At 35.4% G+C, this 19,643-nt stretch overlaps 1 protein-coding gene across 1 annotated transcript in view; it reads left to right on the top strand.

Moving 5' to 3' along the window:
* LOC137767003 (zinc finger protein 33B) overlaps positions 1-19,388 on the top strand; it is a 48,134-nt gene extending 28,746 nt beyond the window's left edge. The window contains exon 5 of the mRNA XM_068547527.1: positions 13,922-19,388. Coding sequence (XP_068403628.1) covers positions 13,922-16,008 — 2,087 coding nt within the window. The 3' untranslated portion in view covers positions 16,009-19,388. The remainder of the gene's footprint in view (positions 1-13,921) is intronic.
* Positions 19,389-19,643: the final 255 nt, after the last annotated feature.

The raw sequence follows: 19,643 nt of genomic DNA, 5'->3' as shown, positions 1-19,643 counted from the left end.
AATAAAGTGAAGCACAGTAAAATGAGGTATTCCTGTATTAGATTCAAATGTAAAATTATGCTTTAAAGTTTCTGTTAAAAAAAATAATTTACCACACCCAGCCAAGAAGGAATAATAGGGACTGGATTTACCGTCCCATCTGAAACAACCAAAACGATCAGACAAGGTAAATGAAACAATGAATTTCAAGACAGTAGTCATCAACCAACCAAAGGCAGAAATTACTTAGAGCCAGAAAACATAGGACTTGAGGTCTATGATAACCCTACCAGGTCACTGAACCCTGATAGAGCCTTGCACTCTCACTAAATTAGGAATTGGAGTTGACAGTCCAAAGAGATTAAGGCTGCTTACGGTTCACATGATAGAGGACAAAATAGGCAGTAACTGCACAGAGAGAAAAGTCTGGATATCTACAATGGATTGTCCTTGAGTATTCAGCAGAATATTGATCAGCTCGTATAGTGAAGAAATTAAAGAAAATTTGAAAGTAACTGGAAGATACAGTGCAGAGCACTCACAGAGGGCCCGGAAAAGGACTGTTCTCACCAGCCAGAGTGGAAAAAGTCATAATTCACAGAGTGTTAGGTAGAATACTTAGAAAAGTCTTGCCTCAGAGTGAGCAGTAACACACCTTGGAATGAATACTTATTTAAAAGGCTTCAGTGCTGTGTCAATATCAGATGAAATACATTTCAAAGCCAAGGATATTGTTAGTGAAACAGATTTTAAAAATAATGATAAGAGATTAAATTTATCAAAAGAATTTAACAATCCTAGACTTTAATGCCACTATTAAAGTTTTTCAAACTGTGTGAAGGAAAAACTGATACAACTTGAAGAAGACAGATCCATAATTATAGTCAGATGTTTCAGCCTCTCTCTCCCAGTAACTGATAGAAGAAGGAAATGGCAAATGAGCACAAAGATGTAGTAGACTTGAACAACACTAAATAACCAAATTGACTTAATTGACAGTTATAAAGTATTCCTCCCCTACCCCAACCAGTGGAATACATATTCTTTTTAAGGGCACATAAATAGTTACCAAGGTAGATTACTACATTTTTGGACATAAAACAAGTCTGAATAAATTTAAAGGGATACAAATCATTTAAAGTATTTTCTCTTACCAAAATAGAGTTAAATCTAGTTCAATTAAAAATCAGTAACAGAAAGATTTGTAAAATCCCTAAATACAGTGGAACCTTGAATAACATGCATTTGAACTGCGCAGGTCCACTTATACCGGATTCTTTTCACTACATACTACAGTACTCCGTGGTCCATTGTTGGTTGAATCCATGGATGTGGAACCCTGGCTATGGAGGGCTGATGGTAGAGTTACCTATGGATTTTCAACTGTGTGAAGGGCCAGTGCCCCTAACCCCTGCATTGTTCAAGAGTCAACTGCAGTTAGAAACTCAGTAACACAGTTTTACATAACCCATGGTTCAAAGAAGAATTCAAAGGGGAAATTAGAAAGTATATTGAACTTTTAATGAAAATAGAATTTGTGGGTGGGAATTCCTTGGTGGCCTAGTGGTTAGGATTCCGGGCTTTCACTGCCACGGCCCAGGTTCAGTCTCTGGTCAGGGAACTGACTGAGATCCTGCAAGCTGTGTGGCACGGCCAAAAAAAAAAGGAAAAAAGAATTTGGGGGAAATTTACATATAAGATTTTTTTGTATAGGTAACATAAAATAAATATAATATTTCATTGATTTCATTATTTTCCATCCAGATCTTTATTACTTCTTTTCTTCTGCTTACTTTTGGATTTAATTTGCTCTTTTCAGGTTTTTTAGAGAGGAAGCCGCTAAGGTAATTGATTTGGGACCTTTCTTCTTAGGCAACCAAATTAGTTCTGTGTGTGTGTATCTCAGAGAAATATATATGGAATTTTGTGTATGTGGCATACATGTAGTGTATTTTATATAATATATTTAATATATAATGTAAATATCATGCATATGGGAATATATATCCAACATACACATGTGAAATTTGTGTTGGATAAGAAGGAAATTCTCAAATCAATTGCTTCAGCTGTTTCTACCTTAAAAATCTAGAAAAAAAAGAACAAATTAAACCCATAGTAAGCAGAAGAAATGAAGTAATAAAAAACAAAGTGGAAAACAATGTAATAGAGAAGATAGTTGAGCAAATTAGTGAAATCAAAAGCTGGTTCTTTGAGAAGACCAGTAAAATTGGTAAACTTCTAGATGAAACATTATTGATATAAGAATGGGAGTGGTGGGCTTCCTGGTGGCGCAGTGGTTGAGAATCTGCCTGCCAATGCAGGGGATATGGGTTCAAGCCCTGGTCTGGGAAGATCCCACATGCCACGGAGCAACTAGGCCCGTGAGCCACAATTACTTGAGCCTGCGTGTCTGGAGCCTGTGCTCCGCAACAAGAGAGGCCGCGATAGTGAGAGGCCCGCGCACCGCGATGAAGAGTGGCCCCCGCTTGCCGCAACTAGAGAAAGCCCTCACACAGAAACGAAGACTCAACACAGCCATAAATAAATAAATAAATAAATAAATAAATAAATAAATAAATAAATAATTCCCATTTTAAAAAAAAGAATAGGAGTGGTGATATCACTAAAAATTGTACAGATATTATGAGGAAAAATAAGGGAATATTGTGCCTGTAACTTTATAAATTCAGCAATTTAGATGAAATGGGCAGTTTCCTTCAAATAAATGACTACCAAAGCTTATTCCAAAGGAAATAGATAACGAGTCCACAAAGACGATCCCAGGTCCAGATGCTTTATTAGTGAATTCTGCCAGACATGAAATAATACCAATTCTACCTAAATGCTTCCAGAAAATTCAGGAGGAGGCTATACTGGAAATTCGTTCTTTGAAGCCAGCATTGCCCTAATACCAAAACTAGACAAAGACATTGTAAGAAAAGAAGCTACAGACCAGTGTGTATTCCGAACATAAATGCAAAAATTCTAAATAAGATTTTAGCAATTAGAAACCAAAAATATATTAAAAGGCTCAACATCATGACCAAGTGGAATTAATCCTAGGAAGACTTTTTTGACATTTGGAAAGCAGTCAGTGTAATTCTCTGTATCAAGGCCAACTTCATGGATATGCAGCCTGTTTAGTAACACAGTACTGCACTCTTAGAAGGGGCTCTGTACTTGGGTTAATGCTCTGCTGTTGCCATCTCAAAATTCCTAACAGTTTTGTCGTTGAACTTGTGATTTGTGTGGCAAGTCTCATGGGACAGTGGAGCATTCTGTGTGAACAGACAGGATACATTGAATGGCAGTGTGCTCACTAAGCTTTTGGTCTGGCTGCTTGGTGCAGTCTGGTGTCCTGTATTCCTGAGTGGGTGACCAAGACCCACGTCCTCATTGGTGACAGCAGCAGCAGAACCAGAGCAGTAGTGCAATGATTGCAGGCCCAAGAGAGAACCCACAGCGGGAGGCTAGCTTGCTTCTTCTCCCTGGAGCCTATCCCTTTAGCACTTGCATAAAATATTAACTTTCTGGGCTAAGTGTACTGGGACTGTACTCTGGCACTCAGGCAGTAATCATAGTCAATAAGGTATTACAAAATAAAAGCATACTCATAGAGGGTGCATTAGGATGTACCAGGTAGTCAATAGAATTCTTCAGAGTGTAGGCTCTGGTCTTGAAAACAACTGCTACATTGCAAAGCTGGTGTCACAGGTTTAGAAATAGAAATTAAACTTGATGGAAAAGAATATTATTTTCATATGTAATTTTGGATAAACCAACTATGAACAAGGAAGTCAGTTTTGAAATTACTTTTAACTTGTTTTTGAAGATACAGCAATAGACTGCATAAACAGGTGTTTTGAATTATATACAAATCCTGAAGGCATTTTTGGTTTCTTGTACCGATTATAGGAAGTGTCAGAGGAAACATTAAAATGCTATTGTATAAATTTACATTTAAAATTAAAGTCTTGGACAACCTAGAAGAAATGGACAAATTGCTAAAAATGTACAATCTCCCAATACTGAACCAAGAAGAAATAGAAAATATGAACAGACCAATTAGCAGTAATGAAATTGAATCAGTAATTTTTTAAAAAGAATCATAAAAACCAAAAGTCCAGGAGCAGATGCCTTCACAGGTGAACACTACCAAACATTTAGAGAAGAGTTAACACTTATCCTTCTCAAACTATTCCAAAACATTACAGAGAAAGGAATGCTTTCAAATGCATTCTAGGAGATCAGCATCACCCTAATACCAAAACCAGTGATATCCCCCCAAAAAAATTACAGACCAGTATCACTGATGAATATACATACAAAATTCTTCAGCAAAATATTAGCAAATTGAATTCAGCAGTACATTATAAGGATCATACACCATGATCCAGTGGGATTTATCCCAGTAATGCAAGGATTATTCAGTATCTAAAAATCAATCAGTGTGATACAACACATTAATAAATTGGAGAATAAAAATAATATGATTATCTTACTAGATGCAGAAAAAGCTTTTGACAAAATTCTACATCCATTTACAATAAAACTCTCAACAAAGTGTGTGTAGAGAGATGTAGCCATATGTGATAAGCCCACAGCTAACAACATATTCAGCAGTGAAAAGCTAAAAGCATTTCCTCTATGATCAGAAACAAGCCAAGGATGCTCATTCTCACCACTTTTTATTCAGCATAGTATTGGTAGTCCTTGCCACAGCAGTCAAGAAAGAGAAATAAAAGGAATATAAATTGGAAAGGAAGAAGTAAAACTATCACTGTTTGCAGGTGACATGATATTATACATAGAAAATTCTAAAGACACTGCCAAAATACTACTAGAGCCCATCAATGAATTTGGTAAAGTTGCCGGATACAAAATTCGATACAAATTTTGCAATAGAAATCTGTTGCATTTCTGTACACTAACAATGGACTATCAAAAAGATAAATTAAGAAAAGTCTCATTACAATTGCGTCAAAAAGAATAAATACCTAGGAATAAATATAACTAAGGAGGTAAAAGACCTGTACTTGGGAAACTAAAAGTCACTGATGAAAGAAAGATTACACAGATGGAAAGACATACCATGCCCATGGTAGAATTAATGGTTAAAATGACCATACTACCCAAGGCAATCTATAGATTCAATGCAATACTTATCACAATACCAGTGGCATTGTTACAGAACTAGAACAAATAATTCTAAAATTTGTATGGAAGCACAAAAGACCCCAAATAGCCAAAACCATCTTGAGGGGAAAAAAAGCTAGAGGTATTATGCTTCCTGATTTCAAAGTATACTGCTGAACTACAGTAATCAAAACAGTGTAGTACTGGCACAAAAACAGAAACATACATCTGTAGAACAGAATAGAGCCCAGAAATGAACCCACATTTATATGGTCAATTAATCTATGACAAAGTAAGCAAGAATATACAATGGGGAAAAGACAGCCTCTTCAATAAACAGTTTTGAAAAAGCTGGACAGCTATATTCGAAAGAATCAAACTTGCCTGTTTCTTGCACCATGCACAAAAATAAATTCAAACTGGATTAAAGACTTAAATGTAAGAGCTGAAACCATTAAGCTTCTAGAAGAAAACATAAACAGTATTCTCTTTGACATCAGTCTTAGTAATATTTTTTTGGATATGTCTCCAGAGGAAAGGGAAACAAAAAAATAAACGGGACTACATCAAACTAAAAAGTTTTGCACAGTGAAAAAAACTGTCAACAAAAAGAAAAAGCTACCTACTGAATGGGAGAAGGTATTTGAAAACCACATATCTGACAAGGGTTTAATATCCAAAATATACAAAGAACTCACACAACTCAACATCAGAAAACAAACAGCCTGATTTAAAAATGGGCAGAGGATCTAAATAGACATTTTCCCAAAGAAGACATGCAGATGGCTTCCAGGCACATGAAAAGATGCTCAACATCATGAATCATTCAGGGAAATGCAACTCAAAACTACAGTGAGTTATCACCTCACACCTGTCAAAATGGCTTTTATCAAAAAGACAACAAATAGCAAGTCTTGGCAAGGATGTAGAGAAAAGGAAATCCTTGTGCACTGTTGGTGGGACTGTAAACTGGTATAGCCACTATGGAAAACAGTATGAAAATTCCTCAAAAGTTTAAAAATAGAACTGCCATATGATCCAGCAGTTCCACTTCTGGGTATTGATCTGAAGAAAATGAAAACACTAATTTGCAAAGCTGTATGTGCCTATGTTTATTGGATCATTATTTACAATAGCCAAGATATGAAAGCAATCTAAGCACGCATCAATAGATGAGTGGATAAAGATGTAGTACACACACACACACGAATATTACTCAGCCACTAAAAAATGAAATTTTGCCACTTACAACAACATGGATGGACCTAGAGGGTATTATGCCTAGTGAAATAAGTCAGACAAAGATGAAGTGTTATTTCACTTATATATGGAATCTAAAAAAACAAAGCAAATGAACAAACAAAACAGAAAGAGAGTTACAGATAACAGAGAGCAGGTGTTTGCCAGCGGGGAGGGAGGTAGGGAGAGGAAAGAAATAGGTGAGGGAGATTAAGAGGAACAAACTGCCAGTTGCAAAATAAATGAGTCACAGTTATGAAATGTATAGTGTGGTGAACATAGTCGATAACTATGTATATCTTTGTATGGTGACATAATATAACTAGACTTATCTTTGTGATCAGTTTGAAGTTTATAAAAATATTGAATCACTACGTTGTATAACAGGAACTAGCATGACATTATAGGTCAATTATATTTCAAAAACAAAGAACCTCATAGAAAAAGAGCTGAGATTTGTGGTTACCGTAGGTCGGGGCGGGGTGGGGGGTGGATTGGATGAAGGCAATCAAAAGGTACAAACTTCCAGTTATAAGATAAATAAGTACTAGGGATGTGATGTACAACATGATACATATAATTAACACTGCTGTGTGTTATATATGAGAGTTGTTAAGAGAGTAAATCCTAAGTATTCTCATCACAGGAAAAAAATTCAAAAATATATAAAATTAAACTCTTGCATATACCTATTTTAGAGAGTTAGTTTTAGAAAACTGTTTCTCAAGAATCTTTATCTCTAGATATACTAAAATTTATGTTTTGAAATATTGTATCAGAAATTTAGCCCATGTTGTCTGTTTTGCAATTTGTAAGTTTATATAGTTCTCTATCACTATTATATCTATTGAGTTTTATAAGTAATGAAATACTTTTAGACTAAAGCATAATTTTAATAGCTTTAAGTATAATTTTGTTTATGATATTTGACCAAGTGACCCCACGTTTTCATTTTGCACTGTCCCCCATCAGTTATGCAGTTACGATTACCTCATATTTTAAAACTAAACAAAAGAAAAACCTATATGATCATTTCAGTAGATACAGGAAAAACATTTGACAAAATCCAGCATTTATTCCTGATGAAAGCTCTCAAATGAAGAATAAGATAAAGGGCATCTTATAGAAAACTGACCAATGTTGTGCTTAATATTTAAAAACTGAATAGTTTTCTTAACAATATCAGGAACGAGACAAGTAGGCCACTCACACTCATTAATATAATGTAACCTGGCTAGTGTAATCAGGGAAGAAAAAGAAAAGGAGGCCAGAGTGGAAAAGAAGTAGAACTGTCTTTATTCACAAAAAAATGATTATGTAGAATGGAATCTACAAGAAAAAAAAAAGAGACTAAAACTTTTAAGTGCATGTAGGTTGCAAGATAAAAATCAATATACAAAAATCAGTTTTATTTCTATATACTACCAGCGATTGATTGGAAAATGAAAAATTAAAAAGTATTTGCAGTAGCACGAAAAATATTTTTTTGGCTGATGTATCTGGCAAAGATGTGAAAGACCTCACTGAATATTATAGACCATTGCAGAGAGAAATTGAATACCTAAATAAATGGAGAGAGATACCTTCATGTTCTGTACATGTATACATTTATATATGATACATGTTCATGTATCCAAGTGCTCAATATAGTTTAACATTTTTCTCATTAAAAAGAACTGTAGATTCAGAACAATCCCAATCTAAGTCCCAGCAGGTTTTCTTACAGTAATTGACTAGCTGATTCTTAACTTCATATAGAAGTGCCAAGGAGCTAGAATAACAAATAACTTCGAAAAATAAAAGCTAAGTTGTAGCAATAACACTGCCTGATTTCAAGACTTATTATAAAGTTATGGTAAACAAGACAGTGTGGTGTTAGCATCAAGAAAGACACGTAGAGGAGTCGATCAGAATATGGAGCCCAGAAATAAATCCATTCATATATATTATGTCAGAACTTATCAAATTATATGGTTTAAACATATTCAGTTGATTCATCAGCTGTGCCTCACTGAAGCTATTTTGAGATTGCTGTGAAAGTTTCTAAATGGTTGCTGTCAGTTTATTTGTCATCACATCTTGTTATATACATATATTGGCTGGCAGCGATATGCAGACCCCACTTTTGAGTAGCACTGCTTTAGGGACACTTTTCCAAATATTCACCAGGGATGTATAGAAGCATGTCTGTCTCTATATTGTTCATAATAACAGAAAAACTAGGATCAACCAGACTATCCATCAAATAGGGGAATCAGTATGTAAATTACAGTACATTCTCACTGTGGTCTTGTATATATATCTGTGTACAACAGTGTGGATGAATTTTGGAAACTTAGAGTGAAAAAAATAAGTCAAAGAAATATACTTACAGCATAATATTTCAATAAATTTCAGAATGTATGTGGAAATTTTTAAAATAAAACAATTTTGGTGAAATCCAGTTTCATGGAGGATTTTTCAGTGAAAGGAAGATATTTATATAGCTGAAAACCACATAGGTATTTTCAGAGATACTGCTCTTCTTGAATGGACTGTATAATGGATGATACATTATCAGGGTACAATTTCCTTGAGTGTGACCATGCCTTTATTCTTAGAAGATAGAATGCTGACGTATTTGGAGTAATGGGTCATGATGTTAGTATTTAACTAAAATAGTTAATGGTTAAGAAGGGTTTATATAGAGAAAGATAAAGCATATGTGGCAAAAGTTTAACAATTTGTGAATCTGGGTGAAAGGTTTAGAGGTGGTTATTCTACTGCTTAGGCAAACTTGCTATTTTCTGCTTCTTAACGTGGAAGTTTTTCTGTTTATATTTTCTGTCTCTACCAGGGTAAATTTTGATAAGTTGTATTTTCCTAGGAAATTATTTACTTCTTCTCTTTCAAATGGATTTGTGTCAAGTTGTACAAAAATAGTCTTTTAAGATTTCTTCATACCTTGTTTCAGTGATCGTTTCTTCCTTATCATTTCTTGTTTTGTATAGTTGAGATTTCTCCCCCTTGTTTTGTTGATTAGGTTAGGCAGTGATTTGCCTCCTGTGTGAATTTTTTCAAAGAACCAGGCTTTTGACTTAATGTGTTCTTTTTTTCTGTTTGTTTCATTAACTTCTAATCTAAGAAAACTGTGCAGAAATGAAAGACCTGATTCACATATTCAAAGAGACCACCAGAAATCTGGGAAAACATACCTTAAATAGTCCTAAGACATACCTTAGTAAAACTGCTAGACCTTAAAAATGAAGGTGTTTTTATATTTATTATTTTTAATTTATTATATTTATCTGTTTTTACCATTATTGTTTCCTTCTTCGTACTTTCTACTTTCTTTTACACTACTATTGTCTTTTTCTAGTTTTTTTGAGTCAAGAAGTGTTGTTTTCATTCTTTCTTTTCTCATTGGTAGAAATATCTAATGCTGTGAAATTCCTTCTGACCGGTACATGTATCCCATACATCCTCATAAGTAATATTTTCATTAGTTTTTCGTTTTAGAACTTCTTCAGCTTTGGTTTGTGTTTCCCCTCTCACCAAAGAGCAGTTTACTACAGAGTTGTTTTTCAGGTCCAGATGAAAGGTCATTCTTCCCCATTAATTTCTGTTTTTACTGTATTATTACCCATGCATGTTATCTATATCAGTTTTTGTGAATGTTTCATGTACCCTTGAGATGTAAGTATATTTTCTGTTATAAGTTTTGATATTATAAAATAAGATATGAATTTGTAATACATGTGTAATTATTATATTTAAGTTTTCTATACCCCCTCACTTTTTGCTTTAATCCGTCTTGAAATACTTTTCGTATTAGCGTTTTTCTGTTTTTCCTTGCTTCTCTGAGTTCTGCTTCATAAAGTTGTTTGGTCTGTGTAGGTACTCATAACTGTTATTTCTGCACTCGAAGTTAGAGATTTTAGCATTGTAAAGTGTTTGTTTGTCCTTCCTGATATCAAGATTGCACCTCTGCTTCCTTCTTGTTTCCCTTTGTCTGGAATGATACTGTCCATCCCCTTGTTGTTAGCCTTTTTGTGTCATTTTCCCTAAGGGTGTTTTCCCTATACAGTATAGATTTTGGTTTTGTCTGTGACTCACTTTGAAAATCATTTTGGTTTTATTGGTGAGTTAAGCTCATTCATATTTGTTGGTATGACTCGTATGTTTGGTCTCAGTTTTGTCTTGTTACATTTAATGAGTGTTTCACATTTACTGAATTTTTCTCTTTGGTCTTTTCCTTTGTTCTTTTTGCAGGGGAGACAATTACGAATTTCTGACATTTTCGTTCTACTTCTATACTGATATAATGGCATTAGTTACCCATTTCCTTACTTAACCCTTTGTTTGATTTTTCAGGTTTTAGTGACATCCTTTAGACTATTTTTCATGTGGCTATTTCTGAGCTTATTCTTATTTCCTGTTTTTTCTCTCCTATTTCCTGTAGTTTTAAAATTACATTATTTCTGCTTCACAAGGACATGTAACATTTATGTATTATTATTCTGTCCTTGTTTTCATCCTTATTTTGGTCGTAGATCTACAGTTAAATGTATTCAGTGTTCAGTTTTTCTGCGAGTGTCTCCTGTCAGATCTTGGTTGCTTGAAGTTTGTTCTCTTCCAGAAGGTTTCATGATTACAGTTATTACCTAACTTCGTGAATATCTAAACTGGTTTGCCTTTTTCCATAGCCTTTTACTTAAAGGATTATAAATAAAGGATAAAACCACTTGACTCCCACTTCCTTTTCTTGAAAATGGTGCTCCACTGAGCTTTGTTTTGTTTATTGGTGACAAAGTCTATTGCCAAACCTACATTTATGTTTTTGTTGAGACTTAGTCTTTTTGTCCAGAGGATTTTTCTTCATTTTAGTAGTTTTACTAAGGTATGTCGTAGGACTCTTGCAGCTCAGTTTTTCCAGGTTCATGGTGGTCCTTTTGAATATGTGGATTAGGTCTTTTATCTCTGGACAATTTTCTCAGATTATGGTTTTTAATTTTAGATTTATTCCATTATTTTCTATTTTTTCCTCTTTATTTTTTTAAATTTTATTTTGTTTTTGTCTGCGCTGGATCTTTGTTGCTGTACACGGGTTTTCTCTATTTGTGGCGAGCGGGGGCTACTCTTCATTGCAGTGCGCGGGCTTCTCATTGCGGTGGCTTCTCTTGTTGTGGCGTGTGGGCTTCAGTAGTTGTAGTGCGTGGGCTCTAGGGCATACAGGCTTCAGTAGTTGTGGCACATGGGCTCAGTAGTAGTGGCTTGCGGGCTCTAGAGTGCACATTCAGTAGTTGTGGTGCACGGGCTTAGTTGCTCCATGGCATGTGGGGTCTTCCCAGACCAGGGATCGAACCCATGTCCCCTGCATTGGCAGGCAGATTCTTAACCACTCCACCACCAGGGAAGTCCCTATTTTTTGTCTTTAGAGACTACAATCACACATACATACAGTTTTAATTTTTATTTATTATATTTTCGCAGACTACTTTTTTTTCTGGGTGGTGAAATTATAGGTGTTTATTTTTTCCATTTGCTTCTCTGTATTTTCTTTTTTTAATTTATTTTTTTATTGAAGTATAGATGGTTTACAATGTTTTGTTAGTTTCTGCTGTACAGCAAAGTGATTCAGTTATACATATATGAACATTCTTTTTTTAATATTCTTTTCCATTGTGGTTTATCACAGGATATTGAATATAGTTTCCTGAGTTATACGGTAGGACCTTGTTATCCATGTTATGTATAATAGTTTGCACCTGCTAACAACAAACTCCCACTTCATCCCTCCCCCATCCCCCTCCCCCTTGGCAACCACAAGTTTGTTCTCTGTTTGAGTCCGTTTCTGTTTCGTAGATAAGTTCATTTGTGTTATATTTTAGATTCCACATATAAGTGATATCATATGGTATTTGTTTTTCTCTTTCTGACTTACTTCATTTAGTATGATACTCTCTAGTTCCATCCATATTGCTGCAAATGGCATTATTTCATTCTTTTTTATGGCTGAGTAGTAATCCATTGTATATATGTACTACATCTTTATCCATTTCTGTGTTGATGGATATTTAGGTTGTTTCCATGTCTTGGCTATTGTGAATAGTGCTGCTATGAACATAGGGGTGCATGTATCTTTTTGAATTATAGTTTTGTCTGGATATATGCCCAGGAGTGGGATTGCTGGATCATGTGGTAACTTTATTTTTTGGCTTTTTGAGGAACCTTCATACTGTTTTCCATAGTGGCTGCACCAACTTACATTCCCACTAACAGTTAGACTACCTTTTTTAATCCAGAATTTACTTTCTTATTCAGTTTTCTTCTTTTTTTTAGTTTTTTCTTGTTGTGTTTTTGCTGCTTTTATGTCTCTTTTTTTCCATTGCTATTTATTAAAATTTCAGTCAAGTCTGTTTTCTCTTTGGGCTATTAGTCTGCTTGGGCTGCTATAACAAAATACCACAGACTGAGTAGCTTACAAAACAAATTTATTTTCTCACATTCCAGAGACTAGATGTTCAAGATGAAGGTGCCAGCAGGGTTGGTTTCTGGTGAGGCCTCTCTCCTCAGCTTGCAGACAGCACCTTTTCACTGTGTCCTCACATGGCCTTTTCTCTGTGTGCGTGTGGAGAGCAAGTGAGCTCTGGTGTCCCTTCCTCTTCTAATAAGGATCCCATTCCCATCAGCTTAGTGATCCACCCTTATGACCTCATTTAACCTTCATTACCTCCTTAAAGGCTCTGTCTCCAAGCACATCCACATTGGGGATGAGGGCTTCAACATAGGAATTTGGGAGGGGGACACAATTCAGTCTGTATCTGATTCTTTGTAATTTAAGTCCTAAAGTCACTTTGTCTTTTTTACAGTTTTGACCAGCCCTTGCTTGCCCCCTTAGTCCCACATACTACGAGTCCCTTCATTTGGGTTTCCCAGTAGTCTGAGCTCTATCAGAACTGTGACATCATCTCAGTATTTTCCCACTCACAGTGGAACTTTTTCTTGCTGGGAGTAATTTTTATTTGTGGTTAATCACCTCTGAGTTTTCTGTCTCTTTTTTTACATGTGTTTACCGCAGTCTCCAGCTGACTCTTTTCGTAGATATGGGCTCTATCTCAGTTTCTTCTGTATTTGAATATTTATTTCCTTACTTAGTGGTAATATGAAGTTAGTAGTATTCTGTATCTCCTAGTTGTGCCAAAGTCATGGATTGTTGTTGGTAATTTTATTTGTTCTCCTTATATTGATCTTTTTAGTTTTTTGGAGGATTCATGGAGAGATTCAAATTTAAAGAGTTTCTGTTATTCCTCAGACATTGGAGACCAAATGTATGTGTTCTAATAACAGTTTCCTCTCTCTTTTTCCACTATACTGGCCTTTTTCTTTCTTGCTTTTTTATTTTCACCTGAAACCCTAGAAATAGAAAAAATACATACTTGCAGTTATTTTCATCCCTGGAGAATAGACAAGAAAGCAAAGTCAGCTACAAACAATTTAGGGCATTTGTATATAGTATATAGGTCTTGTTCCATAAGAAATGTGTTAATGTTCATGTGATGAGATTAATTTTTCTTGTTTCTAGAAGTCTGGAAGACGGATCACATGAAAGAAAGGAGCCAAGAAAACCAGCCTAAACATGTGTGGGAAGTTGTATTCATCAATAACAAAATGCTGACTAAAGAACAAGGTAATGTAATAGGAAAACCACTTAACTTGGACACAGATTCTTTTCCTTCCAGAAAAATACTCTGTGGGTGTGACTCATGTGGAATGAACTTCAACTATGTTTCAGAATTGGTTATCAATAAGAAAAACTATTTAGGAAAAAAGACTGATGAATTTAATGCCTGTGGAAAATTGCTACTCAATATTAAACATGAGAAAACTCACACTAGAGAAAAAAGTGAATTTTTTAAAAATGGGAGAACGGTCAGTCATAATGAGGATCCTATTCAGCTTGAGAAGATTCAAACTTTAGAGCAAAATTTTGAATATAGCATATATCGAGAAACCTTCCTTGAAAAGGCAGTATTGTATACACACAAAAGAGAGATCACTGAAGGGAATGACTGTGAATATGAGGAATGTGGGAGAAGGTTCTGTGATAACTCATCCTTCTTGTTCCATCAGATAACTCCCCCAAAGGAAAATCACTGTGAACTTAGTGATTGTGGGAAATCCTTATGTGTGAAGTCCACCCTTTTGAAACATCATGGGGCACATTTGAAATACTATGAATGTGATGAAAGTGGGAATAATTTCAGGAGGAAGTTGTACCTCTCACAGCTTCAGAAACCTCATACAGGAGAGAAACACTTTGAATGTAATGAATGTGGGAAAGCTTTTTGGGAGAAGTCACACCTCACTCGACATCAGAGGATACACACAGGAGAGAAACGCTTTCAATGTAATGAATGTGGAAAAACTTTCTGGGAGAAGTCAAACCTCACTAAACATCAGAGATCACACACAGGGGAGAAACCCTATGAATGCAGTGAATGTGGGAAAGCCTTCAGCCACAAGTCAGCCCTCACGTTACACCAGAGAACACATACGGGGGAGAAACCCTATCAGTGTAACGCATGTGGGAAAACTTTTTACCAGAAGTCAGACCTCACTAAACATCAGAGAACACACACAGGACTGAAACCCTATGAATGTTATGAATGTGGGAAATCCTTCTGTATGAATTCACACCTTACAGTACATCAGAGAACTCATACTGGTGAGAAACCCTTTGAGTGTCCTGAGTGTGGGAAATGTTTCTGTCAGAAGTCACATCTTACACAACATCAGAGAACTCACTTAGGAGATAAACCCTATGAATGCAGTGCATGTGGGAAAACTTTCTACCACAAGTCAGTACTCACCAGGCATCAGATAATTCATACAGGGTTGAAACCTTACGAATGTTACGAATGTGGGAAAACCTTCTGCTTGAAGTCTGACCTTACAGTACATCAGAGAACTCACACAGGGGAGAAACCCTTTGCATGCCCTGAATGTGGGAAATTTTTCAGCCATAAGTCAACCCTGTCTCAACACTATAGAACCCATACAGGGGAGAAACCCTATGAATGTCATGAATGTGGAAAAATCTTCTATAATAAATCATACCTAACTAAACACAACAGAACACATACAGGGGAGAAACCCTATGAGTGCGGTGAATGTGGGAAAACTTTCTGCCAGAAATCACAGCTCACTCAGCACCAGAGAATTCACATAGGAGAGAAACCCTATGCATGTAGTGAATGTGGAAAGGCTTTCTGCCATAAGTCAGCTCTAATCGTACATCAGAGAACACATACAGAAGAAAAGCCCTATAAATGTAATGAATGTGGAAAATCTTTTTGTGTGAAATCAGGACTTATTTTGCATCAGAGAAAACACACAGGGGAAAAGCCTTATGAATGTAATGAATGTGGGAAATCCTTCAGTCACAAATCATCCCTCACGGTGCATAACAGGGCTCACACAGGGGAGAAATCTTGTCAATGTAATGAATGTGGGAAAGTTTTTTACCGTAAATCAGACCTTGCTAAACATCAGAGATCACACACAGGGGAGAAGCCCTATGAATGTAACACATGTGGGAAAACGTTCTCTCAGAAGTCAAACCTCATTGTACATCAGAGAACACACACAGGAGAAAAATCTTATGATTGAAGCGAATATTAGAAATGTTGAGCATTTCAGAGAATTCACACCATGGAGAAAGCTCTGTTGACATCCTGATTGTTCAGTAACCTTCATCCACAAACTGGCCTTATTTTACTCCAAAGTAATGACATGGGACAAATCTCTAGACTGCAACAAGTATAGGACAGTCTTGTTAAGAGGTAACATTCCATTGAACGTCACGTAACTAATACTCGCATAAAACCTCACAGATATTTTGATTTTGTAAAAATTTTAGCAAAAATACAAACTAGGTTATGTCATAATTTATGTTGGGGAGAAGTCTGTCCATTTGAGACATATGGCTTGAAGATTTTCTTTAGAGGTAATCTAACATTAGAAGTTAGAAGCTGTGTTTTGGTTTTGATGTCATAGTTATTTTTAGGAAACAAATTGTAATTTATAGATGTATATCGTGCAATGTAAAGCTTTAAAAACTAAAAAAAGAATAGTAAAATAGACTCACAAGAAGTTGCAGTAATAGTACATAAAATTCTCATGTGCCCTTTATGAAGTTTCCTCTAATAATGATGTTACATAACCATAGCAATTCTCAAGTACAAGAAATTGGTGGTACTCTACTACTAAGTCAGATACAGGCCTTATTCAGATTTCACCATGTAGTCTGTGTGTTTGTGTGTGTATTTCTATGAAATTTTATGGTTTCTATATTTGAGTTAACTTTCAGCACAGGTTGCAAAATCAAAAAGGAATCTGGAATCTGTATTACATTAAGATTACAAAGGAATCAGGATTTTACAATAAGAAGTTCCCGTGTATTAATAATCACAGCCTTTCTGCCACCCTGATTCTGGCAATCATTTGAATATGAAGCTTTTTAAAAGCAGAGATAAATTGAGTAATTAGGGCAACAGCATTAAACACCTGTGAAGTATCCCTTAAGTTCACAGAGCTTAGGTATGTACATTATATAAACTATATATGTTTCCTACACAAAACAGAACTTAATGAAATTGTGAATAGAAAATAGATACTCCTAGTTTAGCAGTTGCTAACAACATTAGGCACATCTCCCATGTGTGTAGGGCCTGGAGCAACAATTCAATAAAAGGAAGCCCACAAAGTTAATGTCTAATCTTTTAAAACTTATATATCAAAATAACAGAATGTTTAATAAAATGTATTCTATGCATGGGGATGTCTAGGCCCACTCCCATTGCCCCTTTTCTCTTTTCACCCATGGTTCATCGCAAACCATGATGTGCCTTGAGTATACGTATGTAAATACTCTAGCCTTCAGCCTAAATTTATCCAAACCCTGTGTAAGCAACTGCTTTCCAAGACAAGGTCCAAGAAAGAAGCCTCAGACTAGATGACACTCAGGGCTGTAAATTAGACTGTAAATTCAAGGGTCTGATGTACCCAGAGATCTGGGCCCTTAATGCCTGTTGATTCTGTGAGAAGGAGGATTGAGCCTGGAGTAGAACTAGAGTGGTGCTTTTATTGATGGGGCAAAGGTGATATACTAAATTACATAATCAGATTATGTAAATAATTAGGTTAAGCTAATAATCTAAGATTACATTATCAAATGATCTTAGATTGCACACAGAGTCTAAGCTTCCATTTTAGGAAACTAGGCAAAGAAGAGCAAATTAAGTCCAAGGAATAAAAAACAAAAGAATAATGAGAATTAAGGCAGATATCAGAGTAATTGAAAACAGGAAACCAATAGAGAAAATCAGTAAAACCAAAAGCTGGTTCTTTGAGAAGGTCAATAAAATTGATAAATCTGTAGCCAGTTTAACTAAGAAAAACAGAAGACACAAATTGCTAATATCAGGAATGAAAGAGAGCCATAACTACTGATCCCATGAGCATCAAAAGGATTATAAAGAAATGTTATGGACAATTCTGAGCCCACAAATTTGATAACCTAGATGAAATGGGCCAATTCCTTGAAAGACACAATCTGCCAAAACTTACAGAAGGATAAATCGGAATAGGCATATATCTATTCAAGAAATTGAATCAATTTTTAATCTTCCAAATCAGAAAGTATTAGGCCCAGATGTTTTCACTGGTGAATTCTACCAAATTAAGGAAGAAATGGTATCAGTTCTCTACAATATCTTACAGAATGTAAAAGCAGAGAGAATACTTTTTACTCATTGTATGAGGCCAGCATTATCCTAGTTATAAAACCAGGCAAAGACATAACAAGAAAGGAAAACTACAGACCAATATCTCATGAACATAGATATGGAAATTTTCAACAAAATATCTGCAAATTGAATCCAACAATGTATAAAAAGAATTACATGCCATGATCAAGTGGGATTTATCCAGGTATACAAGACTGGTTCAACATTTAATAATTAATGTAACCCATCATGTCAACAGGCTAAAGAAGAAATATTATATGATCATATCAATAGGTGCAGAAAAACATTTCAAAAAATCCTAACACCCATTCGTGATAAATAAAAAACTCTCAGTAAGCTAGGAATACTAGCTTACTATAAATAAATACTAAGGAATTTCCTTAACTTGGTAATGAACATCTATAAAAATCCTACAGCTAGCATCATACTTAATGGTGAGAAATGAGATGCTTTCCCAGTAAGATAAGGAGCAATGCAAGGAGGTCCCCTTTCACTACACCTTTTCAGCATCCTTCAGGAAGTCCTAGCTAATGCAGTAAGACAAGTAAGGGAAATAAAAGGTACAGATTTGGAAGGAAGAGATAAAACTATGTTCACAGATAACATGATTGTCTATGTAGAAAATTCCAGAGAATCAACAACAACAAAACCTCCTGACACTAGTAAGCAATTACAGCAAGGTTACAGGATATAATGCTCAGGCAGGTGATAAAAAGAAATGAGCTATCAAGTAACAGACACACAGAAGAACCTTAGATGCGTATTGCTAAATGAAAGAAGTTAATCTGAAAAGGCTTTATACTGTATGATTCCAACTGTAATGCATTCTGATAAAGGCAAAACTGTGGAGACAGCAAGAAGATCAGGGGTCCAGGGTGAAGGTGGGAGGGATGAATAAGTGGATTACAGAGAATTTTTAGGACGGTGAAACTATCCTGTAGGATGCTGTAATGGTGGATACATGTCATTGATTTGTCAAAACCTACAAAATGTAAAACACAAAGGGTCAACCCTAATGTAAACTATGGATTTCAGTTGTAAAACTGTATCAGTATTGGCTCATCAGTTGTAACAAATGTATCACACTAATGCAAGATATTAATAATACGGAAAACTGTGGAGGGAGGTGGAGGTGAAGGGGTATATAGGAATTCTGTGCCTTCTGCTCATTTTTTCTGTAACCCTAAAACTACTCGAAAAAATGGAGTGTATTAAATAAATAAACAACCCTGCCGCATATAACAGTATAGATTAATCTGTGAGGATGCTTTCTTACATATTTACAAAATTGAAAACTCACATCATTCAGTACCAATTTTCCCATGTGGGGTTGGGCTGGGGAGGGGAATGCATTCTCAGAAATCATATATTGACAACCACTGAAGCATATTTTCAATTACAGCTTTTTGCTTTTCTAAGCCTTATTACCTTTTTTTGGAATTATCTTAAATTCTTTTCCTCTCATTATAACATCTTGTTTCTGTACTAAAGTTTTTG

Source organism: Eschrichtius robustus, chromosome 7, assembly GCF_028021215.1.
Source record: "Eschrichtius robustus isolate mEscRob2 chromosome 7, mEscRob2.pri, whole genome shotgun sequence".
Taxonomy (NCBI): Eukaryota; Metazoa; Chordata; class Mammalia; order Artiodactyla; family Eschrichtiidae; genus Eschrichtius; species Eschrichtius robustus.
The sequence above is the reverse complement of the archived record's forward strand: the minus strand, read 5'-3'. Positions and strand labels throughout refer to the sequence as shown.